Source organism: Oncorhynchus nerka, linkage group LG1 (assembly GCF_034236695.1).
Source record: "Oncorhynchus nerka isolate Pitt River linkage group LG1, Oner_Uvic_2.0, whole genome shotgun sequence".
In the NCBI taxonomy this organism is placed as follows: Eukaryota; Metazoa; Chordata; class Actinopteri; order Salmoniformes; family Salmonidae; genus Oncorhynchus; species Oncorhynchus nerka.
This window is the reverse complement of record NC_088396.1, coordinates 20,379,189-20,400,891: the sequence shown is the minus strand read 5'-3', so window position 1 is coordinate 20,400,891 and position 21,703 is coordinate 20,379,189. Positions and strand designations below refer to the sequence as shown.

Genomic DNA, 21,703 nt, shown 5'->3' with positions numbered 1-21,703 from the left:
TTAGTTTGGTATTTAAAAAAATGGTTATAGACCCAGACAATAAAAGGATTGTCTCTAAAATGACTTCCAAGTATAATGGGCATCTTCAACATACAGTTTATGATTATCATCGAGGACTGAGCCTCATTGTAAACTATGGCAAATATAAAATGAAACGCATGATATTTCAAATTTGCTCATAGGAGATTAGAATGGAAACAACAATGACAGAAATCATGATATATGGAGGAAATACATTAAAATACTTCCATTCCCTATACAAGGCATACCATGACTATTAAGAGCAGCTTGATGGAGACTCAACTCTAGATGCAGGATTCTGGTTACATTAATAACACAGGTATTCGGACGTTACTAAACTGTTATTATGACTTTACTAAACGTCATCTTAGAGCTGGTTACAGCTTCTATGCCATTAGAGATCAGATCAGTCAGCACCTAAAATCAGCAGCGGTAATTAACACGGAACACACACACACACACACACACACACACACACACACACACACACACACACACAAATTAGTCTTGACTAACCTCAAACAGTCAACGCAGGTTTGTGAATTTATTGGCAATTTCTGGAATGATAATGGTCATCAGAAAAGCTACTGTTTCTTTTTCATTAACTCTGATTTAGTTGTCATCCTTCATTGATTAAAGAGTCTGAATCAGACTTATTTTGGTTTATTTTGCTCTCTCTCTCTCTCACTCCCCCCTCTCTCTCTCTCACTCCCCCCTCTCTCTCTCTCTCTCTCTCTCACTCCCCCCCTCTCTCTCTCACACACAGTCTTTCTCTCTATCCACTCACATCTTCCATCGCAAATCTAAGGTGTCAAAGACACAAATCTTAGCAGAACAGACACCATTATTGTGAGTTGGTCTTGAGAGATGGTCTGTTGGGAGACTGTTTACACTAGTTTTAGAACAATGGATGGGGGCGATGGTACAGTAGTGAATGACAGAGTTAAACAGTCTTTACCAAGGCCTATAACACACAGTGGCTACGTCTAACATGGCACCCTGTTCCCTATATAGTGCTTTACTTTAGAACCATAGCCACATGTGGTCAAAAGTAGTGCAATACTCTTGTTCTGGTCAAAAGTAGTGCACTGTACAGGGAAAAGGGTGCCATTGGAGAATTGCTCTGTAGAGATACAGGAGAGAAGAATGAGGAAAGTGGGAGGAGTTTAGGTTTAGCTCCGGGTGAGAAGCCCCTTCTTATAGGCCAAAAGGCCTGCTGTCGTGGCAACAGACAGGACAGAGGCTACGCCCAGGAAGTTGATGAACCCACCCACCGACGGGAGGTTCCGCTCCCAGAAGGTGGTAACGAATGGGAGTGGTGGGACTTCCTGTGTGAGAGGGAGAAAGAGAGAGAGCGAGAGAGAGAGACGGGGGCACAAAGTTAGCTCTACATTCGCTAATGTCCTTTAGATAGTTTACATTTAGATTTCAATTTGTTTTATATGTGAATTATAAAGTATTAAAATCCTTACCATTGATTCAGGCTCTGTTTGCCAGATCTGATTCTGAGGAATCCTGCCCATCTTACACATGATCTGGAACAACAATTAATTCATTTACAATACAAAAACAATACACAAGACCATGTGTACCACAATTTCTTTGAAATATATATATTTTAAAAAATTGTTGGGGGGGTATATGAAATAAATATACACTCCCCTGCGTATTTATTTGGACAGTGAAGCTAAACGGTGGCGCCGACAGACATGGCAGCTCTGCTTCTAGCTCCTGAGCAACTTTGCAGTATATTGTTTTTTGTGTGTTATTTCTTGCATTATTAGCCCATTACGTTTTGTCTGTTATTACATGAAGCCGGAAATAACTTTTGGATATCAGAGCGGCGGTAACTTACCAGCATTTCGACCAGGAATACAACTTTCCCAAATTGGATCCTTTGTTCGTAACACCCAGGGCAATTGAAATGATCCCAGAGACTGCTTAAAGACGCCTCCTTGGAGAACAGGTATTCAGGAGTGGACTTCTAGTCCAACTCAGGATAACCTCTCCCTCAACATCAACAAAACAAAGGAGCTGATAGTGGACTTCAGGAAACAGCAGAGGGAGCATGCCCCTATCCACATAGATGGGACCATACTGGAGAAGGTGGAAAGCTTCAAGTTCCTTGGCGTACGTACACATCACTGAAAGTATTCAGATCCCTACACTTTTTCCACATTTTGTTACGTTACAGCCTTGTTCAAAAAATCGATTAAATAAAGAAAAAAAATTCAGCAATCTACACACAATACCCCATAATGACAAAGCGAAAACAGGTTTAATTTTTTTGGCAAATGTATTCAAAATAGAAATACCTTATTTACATAAGCATTCAGAACCTCCGCTATGAGACTCGAAATTGAGCTCAGGTGCATCCTGTTTCCATTGATCATCCTTGAGATGTTTCTACAACTTGATTGGAGTCCACCTGTGGTAAATTCAATTGATTGGATCTGATTTGGAAAGGCACACACCTGTATATATAAGGTCCCACAGTTGACAGTGCATGTCAGAGCAAAACCTAAGCCATAAGGTTGAAGGAATTGTCCATAGAGCTCCGAGACAGGATTGTGTCGAGGTACAAATCTGGGGAAGGGTACCAAAACATTTCTGCAGCATTGAAGTTCCCCGAGAACAAAGTTGTCTCCATTTTTGAAAGGAAGATGTTTGGAACCACCAAGACACTTCCTAGAGCTGGCTGCCCAGCCAAACTGAGCAATTGGGGGAGAAGGGCCTTGGTCAGAGGGATGACCAAGAACCCAATGGTCACTCTAACAGAGCTCTAGAGTTCCTCTGTGGAGATGGGAGAACCTTCCAGAAGGAAAACCATCTTTGCAGCACTCCACCAATCAGGCATTTATGGTAGAGTGGCCAGACGGAAGCCACTCCTCTGTAAAAGGCACATGATAGCCCGCTGGGAGTTTTCCAAAAACAAGATTCTCTGGTCTGATGAAACCAAGATTGAACTCTGTATACCAAGTGTAACGTCTGGACGAAACCTGGTACCATCCCTACGGTGAAGCATGGTGGTGGCAGCATCACGCTGTGGGGATGTTTTTCAGCGGCAGGGACTGGGACTAGTCAGGATCGAGGGAAAAATGAATGGAGCAAAGTACAGAGAGATCCTTGATGAAAACCTGCTCCAGAGTGCTTAGGACCTCAGACTGGGGCGACGGTTCACCTTCTAACAGGACAACGACCCTAAGCATTCAGCCAAGACAATGCAGGAGTGGCTTCGTGGACAAGTTTTTAAATGTCCTTGAGTGGCACAGCCAGAGACCAGACTTGAACCCGATTGAACATCTCTGGAGAGATCTGAATATAGCTGTGCAGCAAAGTTCCCCATCCAACCTGACAGAGCTTGAGAGGATCTGTAGAGAAGAATGGGAGAAACTCCCCAAATAAAGGTGTGCCAAGCTTGTAGCGTCAAACCCAAGAAGACTCGAGGCTGTAATTCCTGCCAAAGGTGCTTCAACAAAGTACTGAGTAAAGGTTCTGAATACCTATGTAAATGTGGTATTTCAGTTTTTAAATGTTTTTTAAAATAAATTAGCACAAAAAAATGCAAACATATTATTTTAAAGCTTTGTCATTATGGGGTATTGTGTGTAGATTGATGAGGAAAACAAACAATTTAATACATGTTAGAAAAAGCCTGTGACGTAACAAAATGTCAAGGGGTCTGAATACTTTTCCGAAGACGGTGTATTTAAAAAAAAATCTAACTAGGCAAGTCTGTAACTTTCTCACTCATCATTATTCACGATTCATTCATGATTATCCATAATCATGGTAGCATTCACATTAATGTAGAAGTGCTCAGAAACATATTATGTTCTTATTTACAGTAAAAATGACTGAAAAAGGACACAAAACATTATTTACCATTCATTTCTATTGGGCACAACAATAATCCGAAACACAACCAAAACAAACTGCAAATGCTTCCAACAAGTTTGAAGAGTCACAAGCTTGATGTACTCATTGCGTGCTAGAAATATGGGACCAAATACTCAACTTTTGACTAAATGCAGTACACTATAAGTGCATTTGTCCAAATACCTATGACATCTTCAAATGGGGGGACTAGATATAAAGTGCATTCATTTGGAAACGGTAAAACAGATGTACTGTATGAAAGTACCCTGAAATAAAAGGTGACATTCTGTACTGTCACCTCATATAAAACATTTGATCTCAAATCCAAAATGTTAGCGCATAGAGTCAAATAAAAAGTTTTAGATTCACTGTCCAAATAAACATGTACACTTTTAGAACAAAATGAGCTATCTGGAACCTAAAAGGATTCTTCGGCTGTCTCCGTAAGATAACCCTTTGAAGAACACTTATTGGTTCCAGTTAGAACCCTTTTGGTTCCAGGTTTTGGTTCCCTTTTGTGTTCCATGAAGGACCCTTTCCACAGAGGGTTCAACATGGAACCCAAAAGGGTTCTCCCTGGAACCAAAAAGGTTTCTCCTACGGGGACAGCCGAAGAACCCTTCTGGAACCCTTCTTTCTAAGAGTGTAGGGGAGTGTATTACTGCTTTGGGAAGGCTCTCACCTCTCTGGCGGCCCTCTCCCCTGCCTGAACAGCCCCCTCCATGTAGCCACTCCACTCAGTAGCTGTCTCTGTGCCTGCAAAGTACAGTCTGCCTACTGGCTTCCTGATAACCCTAAAAAGAGAAGGGAGGAGAAGAGGGAGCGGAAGGAGAGAGGGAGGAGGGGAGGTTAAATAAAAGGTTAGATAACGTCGTGTGTGTGTGTGTGTGTGTGTGTGTGTGTGTGTGTGTGTGTGTGTGTGCTACCTACTTGCCGTACTGGGTGAGTATACCAGGGGGGAAGTAAGCAGTGTAGCAGCCTCCAGAATACTCCTCCTCACACCAGTTCTTCTCCTCATAGTGCACAGGCTGGGCCAGAGAGGGTTGGGGGTTAGTACTCATATCAAACTTAAAGCTTACAATCCTTAGTTGCTACATCCATCCTTGGACCTATACATTTATGATAAATACCCATTGATTGTTTAAGAATAAAACGTAGAACTGCCTGATGAGCTTAGTGTGTGTGTTTGTGTCACAGTGTGTGTGTGTGTTAATTACCTCTGCTGATTTTAGGTGCTGACTGATCTGATCTCTAATGACATCGTCATAGTCACCCATCAGAACCCAAAATATAAGCTTTGTTTTACTATAATATTTGCAAACAAACTAATTGATGGTCAGTGCTTGCATCCACAGTAGCTAGTAGTAGTAGTAGTCATAGTAGTCATAGTAATAGTAGTAGTCATAGTAGTAGTAGTAATAGTAGTAGTAGTAGTAGTAGTAGTAGTCATAGTAGTAGTAGTCGTCACAGTAGTAGTAGTAGTAGTAGTAGTAGTAGTAATAGTAGCCATAGTAGTAGTAGTCATAGTAGTAGTAGTAGTAGTAGTCATAGTAGTAGTAGTAGTAGTAGTAGTCATAGTAGTAGTAGTAGTCATAGTCGTAGTAGTAGTAGTAGTAGTTGTAGTCATAGTAGTAGTAGTAGTCATAGTAGTAGTAGTCATAGTAGTAGTAGTAGTCATAGTAGTAGTAGTAGTAGTAGTAGTAGTCATAATAGTAGTAATGGTTCCACTCACATGCAGAGCTTCCTCTGAGCCCAGCACTCTGGAGTAGATCTCACAGATCCTCTTCTTCCTACAGGGAACAACAACCATCTTTAAGTGTTAAGGAAGGGATAGGGTTAAACTCTCAATGCTAGTACACATGGACATTCCTCCTAGCATAGTATACACATGATGAAGTGAAGTAAAACACACTGTAGGTACTGAACACGTTAAACAGTCAGACAGATGTTTACCTCTCCTCTCTGGTCAGTTCACATAGCTTCCTACACTTGCGGGCCAGGATGAAGCTGTGACAGAGGAATCGGAGAAATACAGTTATTACCACAGTTTCGTGTTCTCTATGGGTACTCATACTGGGATGCAGGAAACTAAATATCTGTGTTTACCCCATAATGGCGGGCACAGTCCCATCAGGCTTTGTGTCATCCAGAGTCAAGCTGATGGGGGCCTCTTCCTCCTCGATCACCATAGTGCCACAGTACCCTGAGAGAGGGGGAGGAGTGAGATTCAGGAGAGAAAGAGAACAGGAAGAGAGAAGGGATCAATAGACAGGAATAAGGAGGGAAGGAAGAGAGGAGAGAGAAGGGATCAATAGACAGGAATAAGGAGGGAAGAAAGAGAGGAGAGAGAAGGGATCAATAGACAGGAATAAGGAGGGAAGGAAGAGAGGAGAGAGAAGGGATCAATAGACAGGAATAAGGAGGGAAGGAAGAGAGGAGAGAGAAGGGATCAATAGACAGGAATAAGGAGGGAAGGAAGAGAGGAGAGAGAAGGGATCAATAGACAGGAATAAGGAGGGAAGGAAGAGAGGAGAGAGAAGGGATCAATAGACAGGAATAAGGAGGGAAGGAAGAGAGGAGGGAGAAGGGATCAATAGACAGGAATAAGGAGGGAAGGAAGAGAGGAGAGAGAAGGGATCAATAGACAGGAATAAGGAGGGAAGGAAGAGAGGAGAGAGAAGGGATCAATAGACAGGAATAAGGAGGGAAGGAAGAGAGGAGAGAGAAGGGATCAATAGACAGGAATAAGGAGGGAAGGAAGAGAGGAGAAAGAAGGGATCAATAAAAACGGATAAGGAGGAAAGAAAGAGAGGACATCTATCCCTCAGTCCTTCATTTATTTCTCCATGTTATCTCTCTAGTATACCACATATTTGATGACAGAGACTACGGACCCTCCTCCCTCCCTCCCTCCCTCCTTACAATTCTTCCTCCACAAGTTAGCTCTGTAGTATACCACATATTTGATGACAGAGCCCATGGACCCTCTCTCCCATCCTCACTCCTTACCTTTCTTCCTCCAGAAGTTCTCTCTGTAGTAGACCATACACTTAATGACAGAGCCCATGGGGACCCTGTGGATCAGCTGGTTTCTGAGCGGGGGCAGCTCGGGGTTAAAGTGCATCTTCAGGTTCAGACCAGGGGCGGTTGCCACAATCACATACTTGGCCTGGGAGAAACAAAACACACCAGAGAAGAGTTGAGGCCTACGTGGTGTGTAGTGTGTACCTCCCCAGCTCACCCTGGGTGACTAAGCAGCTCTATGGTACTTCTGCTTAATGGGTTTTAACAGGGAAAGAGGATGTGGTCTGGATAGAGAGATGAAGACCAGCTTACTGACAACATTGTCCTCAGGCTTACACACACACACACATGCACTCCCGCCCGCCCGCACACACACAAATGCAGACAAACATACGCACGCATGCAGGCATGCACGGCACACAGGCACGCACACACAAACTAAGGGGCCCTGTAAGTACAGAGTTGTATGGATAAATGAAGGATTACTAGAATGTTCCAGGAGTTCTAGAATGCAGATGTACATTAATCTCAACATGGACCTTATGAGGTGTCATGTATTATGATCATCCGAGCTCTAGATGGCAGCAGAGGCACAACCTGAAATCAGTAGGTTACAACACAGTGAAATGTGCACTTTATAAACCGTAACTTGTTTTTTTTGCTAACTTACAGCAACAAGTTACCTGTAAGTTACTGTAAAAAGTTACTGTAAAAATGAATGTTTTCTGGAAATATATGGTAACATACTGTTACTTTTTTTTTTACAATAACTAAAAGGTAACTGGGTGCCAGTAAGTTACCGTAAAAACAAGTTGCATTTTTTACAGTGTGGGCTGACATCATCAATAGGTTGATGGATCGGAGACGACTGCTCTCTCACTCACCCTGTATGTTTCCTTGTTGAGAGTCTCAACCTCGACCATGTCCCCTGTCTGGTCGATCCTGTAGACGGGAGATTCCATCTTGACACACTCACCCAGCTCCTTGGCCATACACTCACTGATCTGGCTGGAACCGCCCACAAACTTCCTCTCCTGAAATGTAAATACTGTATCATCAGTCATATGAATCAAATACACGCAATGGTAATAAGGCCCAACCTGCTCTGCGACTGACCCCGTGCTGCTTCCAGCCTCGGTGTGTTTGTGTAATGTTCAGAGGGTTGGGAAAAACACAAGACAGGAAAAGGCACCTTTATTTTACAGTGGACTATTACTGAAGTGCAATACTTTTGACAAAGTTAGATGTAGTATTCTCTATTGGCTGAATCCTAACGTCAGAATACGCGTTAGGATATCTTAATATCTTAATCCTAATGACATCAGTGCTAGATTTACACCCTATGAGACATGAAATTGTTGTTCTGTTCCTTCTTCTGCCTCCCTAAATATACCTAAGACACTCCGACCCCCTGGGGCAGTTGACTGATGTTTCTGTGGTGAGCTGTCATACACTTGGGTGGTGACCCTCTTTTGATCTAGGCTGGCCTTAGAAGACAGTACAATAACACTCATTTGAACTGTAGGGAACCGAAATCAGTCAGGTAGGCGGGTATATTGGAAAATGAGAGTGGGTCTTGGCAAGGCCACATTACAAAGTACACAACGCTGAGTAACCTTTGACCCTCTCCATATGGTTAGTGTAAACTTCCCTCAGCTTTCTCTAATAGGAAAGCCATTGTGTGCCTTCCACTGTGAGATTGGGCCAGCTATAACAACAGGGTCTCAAGGCAGGTCAAAAACGGATGATGCCAGTGGGAAATTTCTGCATGATTGTAAAGGGATGTTATACTTTCACCTGCAACCAAGAAAAGTTGTTTGTTTCAAAACACATGTACACATATAGTTGTTTTGAGTTGAACAGATGGATAGGGATTTGGGACAGTGACCTGCAGCATAGCGGATCTTTATTATGCATCTGCATACCATAGCAGTACTCTACTGAGGACAATTTATCTGCAGAGAATATGCAACTCTGCTTGGCATGCATGGCAATTGACTTCAACATAGGAGCAAATGCAATTGACCTCAAAAAGGAGGGCAAATGCTATATCAACTCATGACAAACTTTCTCTATTGCTCTACCTGGAGAATAAACACACTGGATGAAAACATTTGGAGCCAGAGAGCGGGGCGGACCAAACAGGAAATGAAAGTGGATGACCTCACAACAACATTCTCTAATTACACCAACACATCCCCTTCAACCGTCACCTAGGCAATGGAGCCACTCAGCTTTTCAAAGTAAACCAGAATAATGGGTTCTCCCTGGGCTCTGAAGAACAGCAATTGTGCAGCAATTATAGGATTATTCCTATAAATTAGAGAGCAGGGAATGAACAAGGCTAATGGCTAATTTGGGGGGGTGAAGGACGGCTCTATAGGGCCAGGGAATGGTAAGATTTAGAATGGCTAATTTAGTGACAATCTAAGTAGAATCCAAATGAGAATGTTATTGTTGTGGAATGTTTTGTGCTAACATGGAGGATAGTTTTCTGAGCTCAGTTCAGAGGCTTCTGTGTGAGAGGCTCAGCACAGCAAACCTAGAACCCAAGCCAAAAACAGGGCAAACTTCTCCTTATTCTATGTAGGGTTCTTCATAGAACCCCCTGTATATGGTTGTACCTAAAACCTTCTATGAAGGGTTCAGCATAAAACCCTCTATGAAGGGTTCAACCAATAACCATTTTAGCATCTAAAAGTTATTCCGGGAACCCTCTATGAAGGGTCCTACCGAGAACACTTTTCTCTTTGGAGGGTTCTTAGAACCATCAATGAAAGGTTCCACAGGCATTATTAGACTTTAAAATAATTACATATATCATACAACCTTTCTTTGAAGTTCTATCTACCCTAACACAGTGGTGTTAGGAAGCTCCTGGTTTACAGGCCACAACAGGCCTGCAAATCACATTATGTTGGCTTGCAAAGTGATATGCAATTCCTATTGTAATCTAGCCAGAGTTAGGATATTCTAAAAGTGGAATTTTTTATCACCTGCATTCAGAATGACTGCCAGGGTAGGGAAGATGAACTACCTCATCATCTAAACTGGAACAACCATCCCAGTAACGGGTGCAATAAGTCCAACTACTAACAGATTGGATTAGTTTAGAAAACAAACAATTCTGAAAATCTCCCTGCAATAGAGCATGCTGGGAAATATAATATATGTTTCTATGTAGAAACCTGCCTTCCAAATAACCCTTTTTGCCATCAAAATAATCCTTATTGCCAAAGAATCATCAAAGAACCCTTTCTTCCAAAAATGGTTCTTAGGATGTTAAAGGTTCTAAGGTAGAACCCTTTGCCTTACAAAGAACATTTGTCTTTTTCTAAGTGTGTAGAACCCTGTATGGATATGGAAGAGCCAGTCCACATGGTCAGAGAGATAACAAGACCAGACCAGACCAGACCAGACAGACAGACAGACAACCAGCCAGACGGACAGTTGTGTACAGTACCTGTCCTCCGTTGGTGGTGGAGAAAATCCTCATGGTCCCTCCACACTGCTTGACGTACCAGAGGAACCACAGGGCCGACACCTCGTGGGGTTCAGAGGTCACGTTCACGTTCACAAACAGAGTGGCAAACCGCCTCGCAGAACTGTGAGGAGAGGGAGTAGCATGCACATGCGCACACACACAGACAACACACACACACACATGTAATCACTCAATCACAAAGACTATAAAAAGTGATGCTCCATGGGGTTGAATGGTCCTGTGTGTATTGTGAAATGGGTGTAGTACAGTACTTGGTCCAGCAGATCTTGTCAAAGAGCTGCTTCATGGTCATCTTGTCCCACTCCTCAGCATGGGGAGCCCTCCATGGAGCCTCTCTGGGGATCTGGAACACACACACAAATACACTATGAGGATGGGACCATCAAGAAGTATCAATAGCTAGAGACTAGGGAGTAGGGGTTGGTTTGGGATTGGGCCTGAAATGTGGAGGGGATGGCTGCACTAGACAGAAAGGGATGCTAGGTGTGTTTACCTCGCTGCCCATCTCATCCATCTTCCTCCACAGGTTGTTGTAGTCCATCAGGGCAAATGGATTCCACATGGGGGGGAAGGAGCCTCTGAATGGGTAGGACTTTCCCTGTAGGACACAACATGCATGGGAGAAGACATGGAAGGGTTAGTTATCTTCAAAATCTTCATCATCCTCCTCCTCATCGTAATATCAATCTTCATCATCATCTTAGTCTTCGTATTCATCATCCTCCTCCTCATCATCATCAGCAGTAACAGCATTATCTTTATCATCAGCATCATCATCATCACTATAGACTAAGAGTGATCTGAAAAAGCAATATTTTGCAAATGTTTCGGTTCTACTTACATTCTGAACTGAACTACACATTTGTATTTGTATCTATTATGAATCCCCATTAGCTGCTGCCAAGGCAACTAAATACGGCAGTGACAACATTATAACAAAAAAATAACATTAAAATAAATGTTACAACAGATTTCACAATACATTAAGTGTGTGCCCTCAGGCCACTACTCTACTACAACACTATCCAGATGTACGTGTGTGTATAGTGTGTATGTTATGTGTGTTTGTATCTGTGTATTTGTACCTTTGTGTGTGACTCTTTACAGTCCTCACTGTTCCATTAGAAGTATTTGTTCTGTTTTTTAAAATCAGATTCTACTGCTTGCATGTTACTTGATGTGGAATAGAGTTCCATGTAGCCATGACTCTATGTAGTACTGTGCACCTCCCATAGTCTGTTCTGGACTTGGAGGCATGTCTTGTGGGGTATACATGGGTTTCCAAGCTGTGTGCTAGTAGTTTAAACAGACATCTCTACGTGTACATTTAAGGGCCAGCCGTGCTGCCCTGTCTGGACCAGTTGTAATTTTCCTAAGTCCCTCTTTGTGGTGCAATAACACTAGGACCTGTAGAACCTGCCTTGTTGATATTGTAGTTAAGAAGGCCGAACAACACTTTATTATGGACAGACCTCTCCCCACCTTAGCTACTGTTGCATCAAAATGTTTTGACCATAACAGTTTACAATCCAGGGTTACTCCAAGCAGTTCAATCTCCCCAACTTCCACATTATTCATTGCAATATTTAGTTGAGGTTTAAGTGAATTATTTGTCCCAAATACAATGCTTTTAGTTTTTGAAATATTTAGGGCTAACTTATTCCTTGACACCCATTCTGAAACTGACTGCAGCTCTTTGTTAAGCGTTGCAGTGATTTCACTTGCTGTAGTAGCTGACGTGTACAGTGTTGAGTCATCAGCATACATAGACACACAGGCTTTACTCAGTGCCAGTGGCAGGTCATTAGCAAAGATTGAAAAAAGTAAGGGGCCTAGACAGCTGCCCTGGGGAATGCCTGATTCTACCTGGATTATGTTGGAGAGGCTTCCATTAAAGAACACCCTCTGTGTTCTCTTAGACAGGTAACTCTCAATCCACAATATAGCAGGGTGTGTAAAGACATAAGATATACTGTACGTTTTTCCAGCAGAATACTATGATCGTTAATGTCAAAAGCCACACTGACGTCTAACAAAACAGCTCCCACAATCTTTTTATTATGAATTTCTCTCAGCCAATCATCAGTCATTTGTGTAAGTGCCATGCATGTTGAATGCCCTTCCCTATACACATTGATCTTCTGCCTTCTCTCTGACAGAGGGAGCTGTGAGGCAATCCCTACCCCACAGCTAGCTCCATTGGGGGTGGATTACGATAAGGCAGCTTGCTTCATATTTCACTCCAGATCAAAGATAGCAGCTAATTGCACATTCAGCAAGGCAGATAAGATTATCTCAATCTCATGCTCACACTATTTCTCAACCCCTACAGGTTTGTAAAGTAGTGTAGAGTTCATTTATTTGGGATTTCTAGACATTTCCATTGAAAGTGGGGCTTTAGAAAATAGACTGGGAAAGCCATATCAGTTCATTCAACAGTGTGCGTTTGTGTGTTTCTGTCTGTGTTACTCATATATAACTGGTATTAATCGCTTTATTTTTATAATATATTACACTGGATCTTTCTTGATTAAGTTCTTCCATTTGTTTTTCCTCTAACTTATTCTGTGCCTCTATGGTACAGTTGTTGTTGCTATCTAACTGACTGTTAGTCCTTCAATTTCCTTTGTAAATATGGACTCTTGATATAAACTGCTTTTGTTTTATAGATGAGTAGTGAATTGCATGGCCTCTAAAGACACTTAAAAGTGTCCCATACAATAAGGGGATCTGCTGTACCTATGTTATGTCTGAAAAAGTATGTTATAAATTATTCTGTCCTAGTTCTAAACAACTTATCATCTAGTAGGCTTTGATACAATTTCCAATATCCTCGCCCACGTAGATATTCTGTAAGAGTAATATATATGCCAATTATGTGATGATCTGACCACATTCTGTCCCCTATCAACACTTTTTATGAATGTATGGCATAAGAAAGTAGTCAAGATGACTAGCTTGATTAAGCCTCCGCCATGTATATCTCACTAGGTCAGGGTATTTAAGCCTCCATATATCCACTAATTCCAATATATCCATTACATTCATGATTTCCTTAAGTGCCTGAGGGTGATAGTTTATAGTGTGATTTCCTTTCCGGTCCATAGAGGTATTTAAGACCGTATTAAAATCTCCCACCATAATAATAGAGTCTAGTGTTGCTTATAGAGTTGATAAATTCTTATATATATTTTCAAAGAAGCTTGGATCATCATTATTCGGACCGTATCGGTTAATAAGCCATATCTGTTTATTGTCCAATAACATATTTAAAATAATCCATCTACCTTGAGGATCTGTTTGGACAATTTGCACATTTGGATTAAAATTACTGTTAATTAAAACCATCACCCCTTTTGAATTTCATTGCTCATGGGAGAAATATATTTCACCCCCAGTCCTTTTTCCACAAAACTTCATCTAAAATTGTTGAATGAGTTTCCTGTAAACAATAGATATTATATTCCTTCTCTTTTATCTAGGTAAATACTGATTTTCTTTTCTTATTATCTGCTAGGCCATTACAATTGTAACTGGCTGTACTTATTTCACCACTTACCATAATGAGACACAACTTTCAATTCTATTTATTAAAATATATGTTTGTAAACGTACCATTAAAAAGTAACATGATGAGTGTTACTGATGAGTGTCTATATAGCTGTACCATGATATTTGCATTGCTACTAAGTAAACCTCCAATTGGTCCCCACTATTCCATCCACTAAAAGCCCTGAATCAGAGAGATGCAGCCGCCTTAAACGACATCCATGTCTTCTGCATTTAACCCAACCCCTCTGAATCAGAGAGATGCAGCCGCCTTAAACGACATCCATGCCTTCTGCATTTAACCCAACCCCTCTGAATCAGAGAGATGCCTCCGCCTTAAACGACATCCATGCCTTCTGCATTTAACCCAACCCCTCTGAATCAGAGAGATGCAGCCGCCTTAAACGACATCCATGTCTTCTGCATTTAACCCAACCCCTCTGAATCAGAGAGATGCCTCCGCCTTAAACGACATCCATGCCTTCTGCATTTAACCCAACCCCTCTGAATCAGAGAGATGCAGCCGCCTTAAACGACATCCATGCCTTCTGCATTTAACCCAACCCCTCTGAATCAGAGAGATGCCTCCGCCTTAAACGACATCCATGCCTTCTGCATTTAACCCAACCCCTCTGAATCAGATAGATGCAGCCGCCTTAAACAACATCCATGCCTTCTGCATTTAACCCAACCCCTCTGAATCAGAGAGATGCCTCCGCCTTAAACGACATCCATGCCTTCTGCATTTAACCCAACCCCTCTGAATCAGAGAGATGCCTCCGCCTTAAACGACATCCATGTCTTCTGCATTTAACCCAACCCCTCTGAATCAGAGAGATGCCTCCGCCTTAAACGACATCCATGCCTTCTGCATTTAACCCAACCCCTCTGAATCAGAGAGATGCAGCCGCCTTAAATGACATCCATGCCTTCTGAATTTAACCCAACCCCTCTGAATCAGAGAGATGCCTCCGCCTTAAACGACATCCATGCCTTCTGCATTTAACCCAACCCCTCTGAATCAGAGAGATGCCTCCGTCTTAAACGACATCCATGTCTTCTGCATTTAACCCAACCCCTCTGAATCAGAGAGATGCCTCCGCCTTAAACGACATCCATGCCTTCTGCATTTAACCCAACCCCTCTGAATCAGAGAGATGCAGCCGCCTTAAACGACATCCATGTCTTCTGCATTTAACCCAACCCCTCTGAATCAGAGAGATGCCTCCGCCTTAAACGACATCCATGCCTTCTGCATTTAACCCAACCCCTCTGAATCAGAGAGATGCAGCCGCCTTAAACAACATCCATGTCTTCTGCATTTAACCCAACCCCTCTGAATCAGAGAGATGCCTCCGCCTTAAACGACATCCATGTCTTCTGCATTTAACCCAACCCCTCTGAATCAGAGAGATGCCTCCGCCTTAAACGACATCCATGCCTTCTGCATTTAACCCAACCCCTCTGAATCAGAGAGATGCAGCCGCCTTAAACAACATCCATGTCTTCTGCATTTAACCCAACCCCTCTGAATCAGAGAGATGCCTCCGTCTTAAACGACATCCATGTCTTCTGCATTTAACCCAACCCCTCTGAATCAGAGAGATGCCTCCGCCTTAAACGACATCCATGTTTTCTGCATTTAACCCAACCCCTCTGAATCAGAGAGATGCAGCCGCCTTAAACGACATCCACGTCTTCTGCATTTAACCCAACCCCTCTGAATCAGAAAGATGCCTCCGCCTTAAACGACATCCATGCCTTCTGCATTTAACCCAACCCCTCTGAATCAGAGAGATGCAGCCGCCTTAAACAACATCCATGTCTTCTGCATTTAACCCAACCCCTCTGAATCAGAGAGATGCCTCCGCCTTAAACGACATCCATGTCTTCTGCATTTAACCCAACCCCTCTGAATCAGAGAGATGCCTCCGCCTTAAAAGACATCCATGCCTTCTGCATTTAACCCAACCCCTCTGAATCAGAGAGATGCAGCCGCCTTAAACGACATCCATGCCTTCTGCATTTAACCCAACCCCTCTGAATCAGAGAGATGCCTCCGCCTTAAACGACATCCATGCCTTCTGCATTTAACCCAACCCCTCTGAATCAGAGAGATGCAGCCGCCTTAAACGACATCCATGCCTTCTGCATTTAACCCAACCCCTCTGAATCAGAGAGATGCCTCCGCCTTAAACGACATCCATGCCTTCTGCATTTAACCCAACCCCTCTGAATCAGAGAGATGCAGCCGCCTTAAACGACATCCATGCCTTCTGCATTTAACCCAACCCCTCTGAATCAGAGAGATGCCTCCGCCTTAAACGACATCCATGTCTTCTGCATTTAACCCAACCCCTCTGAATCAGAGAGATGCAGCCGCCTTAAACGACATCCATGCCTTCTGCATTTAACCCAACCCCTCTGAATCAGAGAGATGCCTCCGCCTTAAACGACATCCATGTCTTCTGCATTTAACCCAACCCCTCTGAATCAGAGAGATGCCTCCGTCTTAAACAACATCCATGTCTTCTGCGCCCGGGGAACAGTGGGTTAACTGCCTTGTTCAGGGGAACAGTGGGTTAACTGCCTTGCTCAGGGGAACAGTGGGTTAACTGCCTTGCTCAGGGGAACAGTGGGTTAACTGCCTTGCTCAGGGGCAGAACGACAAGTACCTTATACTATTGAAATGTAGGGAAGGAGACATGAAGAGGAAGGCACCTTAGACTGTTGAGATGTAGGGGTGGTTCTGGGCATGCCCAGTAGAGAAGGTTTGAGTGATGTCATGTGCCAGAAGGCTCTTCCGCTATAGGTCCGAGATCCACTGAACACAGCGATATCATCCACATGACCACTATGCTGCATTTTAAACATGTCTTATCTCATTCTCTGCTGTGTGTGTGTGCGTGCGTGGGGGTGAAGGGCATAGCAATGTGTGTGTGTGTGTATATACATGTGTGTGAATGACTCCAAAGTGAATGACTCCATGTTTAAGCATATGACTCCATACATAGGAAGGGTGGAAAAAGTACCCAGTTTTCAAAGTTGAGTAAAAGTAAAGATACCTTAACAGAAAGAGACTCAGAAAAAAGTGAAAGTCACCCAGTAAAATACTACTGCAGTAAAAGTCGGAAAGTATTTGGTTTGAAATATACTTAAGTATCAAAAGTAAAAGTATAAATCATTTCAAATTCCTTATATAAAGCATACCATTTTCTTACATATTTTTTTAATTTAAGGATAGCCAGAGGCACATTCCAACACTCAGACATAATTTACAAACAAAGCATGTGTTTAGTGAGTCCGCCAGATGAGAGGCAGTAGGGACGACCATGTTCTCTTGATAAAGGGTGTGACCATTAACAAGTACTTTTGGGTATCAGGGAAAAGTACAATAATTTCTTTAGGAATGTAGTGAAGTAAAAGTAAAAGGTGTCAAAAATATAAATAGTAAAGTAAAGTACAGATGGCCCACAATATACGTAAGTAGTACTTTAAAGTATTTTTTACTTAAATACTTTACACCACTGTATGAAACAAAGGACCATACAGTAGAAACAGGAAGAGAAGTGCCTTCCTAACCAGTTTGGAGAGCCCATTGAGTTACAGCAGCGAGAGTAGGTTAGCCTGTGTATATGGGTGGAACCAGAGGGACCAATCTAATAAGGAGGTACAGCATGCTGTGTGTTAAGAACGGTGGTGTACCTACTATAATAAGATATGGAGGAATATGTTGGAGAGAGAGAGAGAGGGAGAGAGAGAGAGAGAGAGGTAAAGAGAAATGGGGGTGGCTGCAGCTCTCTCTCTTTTCTCTCTGTCTCTCCTTCTCCTTCCTCCCTCTCTCCTGGGCCACTCAGAGGAGGAGAAACTATATTAGAAAACTCCTTGAGGCAGAGATTAGCATCTCCAGTCGCTAGCGCTCACCGCTAATGCTGGAGAGAGGCTGGATGCACTGAGGGTCATGTGGTTGATACACAGGCAGAGAGGGCGGGTAGTCACTAGATGGCCATGCTGGAAAGGACGATATTGTTATCAGAACTATGTGAAGTAGGGTTTAGAGTTAGGGTTGTGGTTGTGGTTGAGGTTAGGGTTGTGGTTGAACAGGGATGTGGACATTAAACAGCCAGAGACAGGGCTTTCTCCCATAGAGCTACAGTTTTATGGAATGGTCTGCCTATCCATGTGAAAGATGCAGACTCTGTCTCGACCTTTATGTCATTACTGAAGACTCATCTCTTTAGTAGGTTCTATGATTGAGTATAGTCTGGCCCAGGGGTGCGAAGGTGAATGGAGTGACGATCTATCCTGTCTCTGCCTGGCCGGCTCTGGGATTCTCTGCTTCACTGGTGCTCTTCCATGTCGTCCCTAGGAGGGGTGCGTCACTTCGTTCCTGTCGGGGGGCTAGAGTCAGTCTGTCATATCTGGTGTCCTGTGTGACTTAAGTATACTCCCTCTAATTCTCCCATCTCCCTCTGTCTCCACTCCCGGAGGACCTGAGCACCAGGACCATGCCTCAGGACTACCTGGCCTGATGACCCCTGACTGTCCCCAATGCACCTTGTCGTGTTGCTGCTCCAGTTTCAGCTGTTCTGCCTGCGGCTATGGAACCCTGACCTCTTCACCGGACATGCTACCTTGTCCCGGACCTGCTCTTTTCGACCCTCCCTCCCTCTCCCTCCCTCCCCCTCTCTCTCTCCCTCCCTCCCTCTCTCCCTCTTTCCCTCTCTCAATCTCTCTCTCCACTGCTCTTGCTGTCTCAACCTCTGAATGCTTGTCTATAAAAAGCCAACTGACATTTACTCCTGATGTAATTAATACTGCTGGTCATCTATAAACGCTTGAACCTCTTTAAGAACGATCTGGCCTTAATGGTCATGTACTGTTATAATCTCCACCCGGCACAGCCAGAAGAGGACTGGCCACCCCTCAGAGCCTGGTTCCTCTCTAGGTTTCTTCTTAGGGAGTTTTTTCTAGCCATCGTGCTTGTTCATCTGCATTGCTTGCTGTTTGGAGTTTTAGGCTGGGTTTCTGTATAAGCATTTTGTAACAGGTCACGTTATGTGTGTGAGTGTTTCAAAATAAATGTACACATACATTGTTATTCAATAATTTTATCCACACTGATGGCACGCTTAAGCATGCTGTGATGCCAAATGCTGTGATGCATCTGTGATGCCAAATGCTAAAATAGACCATGGTTCTATTTGAGACGCTCGGCAAGTCCCGCATTTCCCATCTCCTTATTGGTTTTCACAAAGATACAACCTCACATACAGTAGTTGTATAAAAGACAACGAGGAGATATTAATCAAAGATAATTAACTAAAAATGTACCTTTTTATGTGTGGATTAATCGTCAGAGTAGAGAAACATAACATTTTTGTATGATCTGGGTCAAGATTCTACAAAGAACCAGCTAAAAAGGGGATCAATGTTCATCTCCTGGGACAAACTGCTAGCAACAGCACATCCATGGATGTTTCATATGTCTTTATATTTGTCCCCAAATGAATTTAGTTGGTTCACAGTTGCGTGTCATAATCACGTCTGGTGGGGATAGACAAAAATCAACATGTGCATGATGGCGCACGAGGACGCACACGCGGGGCCGTGTAGCCATGGTGTTAGAGTTAAGGGTTGGGTTAGGGTTGAACCAGGATGTGGACATGAAGCTAGGTTTAGGGTTGAACCAGGATGTGGACATGAAGCTAGGGTTAGGGTTGAGGCTGGGGTTAGGGCTGAACCAGGATGTGGCCATGAAGCTAGGGTTAGGGTTGAACCAGGATGTGGCCATGAAGCTAGGGTTAGGGTTGGACCAGGATGTGGCCATGAAGCTAGGGTTAGGGTTGAGGCTGGGGTTAGGGCTGAACCAGGATGTGGCCATGAAGCTAGGGTTAGGGTTGAGGCTGGGGTTAGGGCTGAACCAGGATGTGGCCATGAAGCTAGGGTTAGGGTTGAACCAGGATGTGGCCATGAAGCTAGGGTTAGGGTTGAACCAAGATGTGGCCATGAAGCTAGGGTTAGGGTTGGACTAGGATGTGGCCATGATGCTAGGGTTAGGGTTGAACCAGGATGTGGCCATGATGCTAGGGTTAGGGTTGGACCAGGATGTGGCCATGATGCTAGGGTTAGGGTTGAACCAGGATGTGGCCATGAAGCTAGGGTCAGGGTTGGACCAGGATGTGGCCATGATGCTAGGGTTAGGGTTGAACCAGGATGTGGCCATGAACCTAGGGTTAGGTTGTGGTTGCGGGTTAGGGTGGAACCAGGATGTGGCCATGAAGCTAGGGTTAGGGTTGAACCAGGATGTGGCCATGATGCTAGGGTTAGGGTTGAACCAGGATGTGGCCATGATGCTAGGGTTAGGGTTGGACCAGGATGTGGCCGTGAAGCTAGGGTTAGGGCTGAACCTGGATGTGGCCATGAATCTAGGGTTAGGGTTGAACTGGGATGTGGACATGATGCTAGGGTTAGGGTTGAACTGGGATGTGGACATGAAGCTAGGGTCAGGGTGGAACTGGGATGTGGCCATGAATCTAGGGTTAGGGTTGAACCCTGACCCTAGCCATGAAGCTAGGGTCAGGGTGGAACTGGGATGTGGCCATGAAGCTAGGGTCAGGGTGGAACTGGGATGTGGCCATGAAGCTAGGGTTAGGGTTGAACCAGGATGTGGCCATGAAGCTAGGGTCAGGGTGGAACTGGGATGTGGCCATGAAGCTAGGGTTAGGGTTGTGCTTTCGGGTTATGGTTGAACCGGTATGTGGACATGAGTGCTAGCGTTAGGGGTAAGGGTTGAGTGAGGTCATGTCTTCTCTAGCATGGCCCGATAGTGTTCAGTCCTTTCAAGCATGGCCAGATAGTCATGACTGGAAGAGAGACATGCATTTCCTCTGCATTAGAATGTGAGAAAACAGATTCTGTTCTGGCTGTCTAAATCCGGGTGGACACTACACGATTTTGGCCCCGATTTAGCTGTCCCAGACACGTTTTTGAGATCGGAGACAAAATCCACATGTCGTTGCCTACACAGGATGCGCGGCCGTCACATTTCATGTGAGCGAGTCAGAGACACAATCTGAGGGCTATCGATCTCATCTTTGAGCCGTCCCAGACGACCCAATATTTTCAAATATATGTTTTCATTTATCGGCACAAAATCAGCAATGCTCTTCTAGTGTGAGACAAGTTCTGAGAACGGTGATCAGCAATAGCCAATAAGAGCAGAGAAGAAGCCAGTGAGATGATGACGTTGTTTAACATTATCCATGTAGCAAGAGCAATGACTGCTACTAGTATGGCCAAAACCAAAGTGTCAAATCGTTACAGCTCTGAAGTTCACAAGCAATGTTTTCAATTCAAAAGGTTGGCTAGATATTTCAGCTTTGTATGGCAAGCGTGAGTGTCTGACTGAAAACCTTTATGAGGCTGCTCCGAGGCTGCTCTGAGCGTTAAATCTAATGACATCATTACATGCATGTAGCGTGTGACCCCCTGTCTGTGCCAGATGGTGTAGTCTACGCAACACTCTGTTGGTAAGACAAACAACACTACAGGAAAAACAGTGGTTTAATGTGAGAGGCTCAGTGATGTTAGGATGTTGTGTACACCTGGTTTAATGGAAGTGGTCAATACTAACTGCAGCCAAGCCCAGCTAACAGTGTTGGATCTGTCCTGTGTTTGTTCTGTTCAATTAAATAAGTAGGACATGGACAGACGTGGCCTATG

At 43.7% G+C, this 21,703-nt stretch overlaps 1 protein-coding gene across 1 annotated transcript in view; it reads right to left on the bottom strand.

The window, feature by feature from the left end:
* Positions 1–541: 541 nt before the first annotated feature.
* Positions 542–21,703, bottom strand: part of mao (monoamine oxidase) — a 52,498-nt gene continuing 31,336 nt past the window's right edge. Inside the window, 12 exon segments of the mRNA XM_029639573.2 lie at positions 542–1,349; positions 1,494–1,556; positions 4,583–4,694; positions 4,831–4,928; positions 5,633–5,690; positions 5,854–5,907; positions 6,007–6,103; positions 6,910–7,069; positions 7,809–7,958; positions 10,388–10,529; positions 10,681–10,772; positions 10,923–11,027. Of these exon segments, the coding sequence (XP_029495433.2) occupies positions 1,194–1,349; positions 1,494–1,556; positions 4,583–4,694; positions 4,831–4,928; positions 5,633–5,690; positions 5,854–5,907; positions 6,007–6,103; positions 6,910–7,069; positions 7,809–7,958; positions 10,388–10,529; positions 10,681–10,772; positions 10,923–11,027 (1,287 nt within the window). The 3' untranslated portion in view covers positions 542–1,193.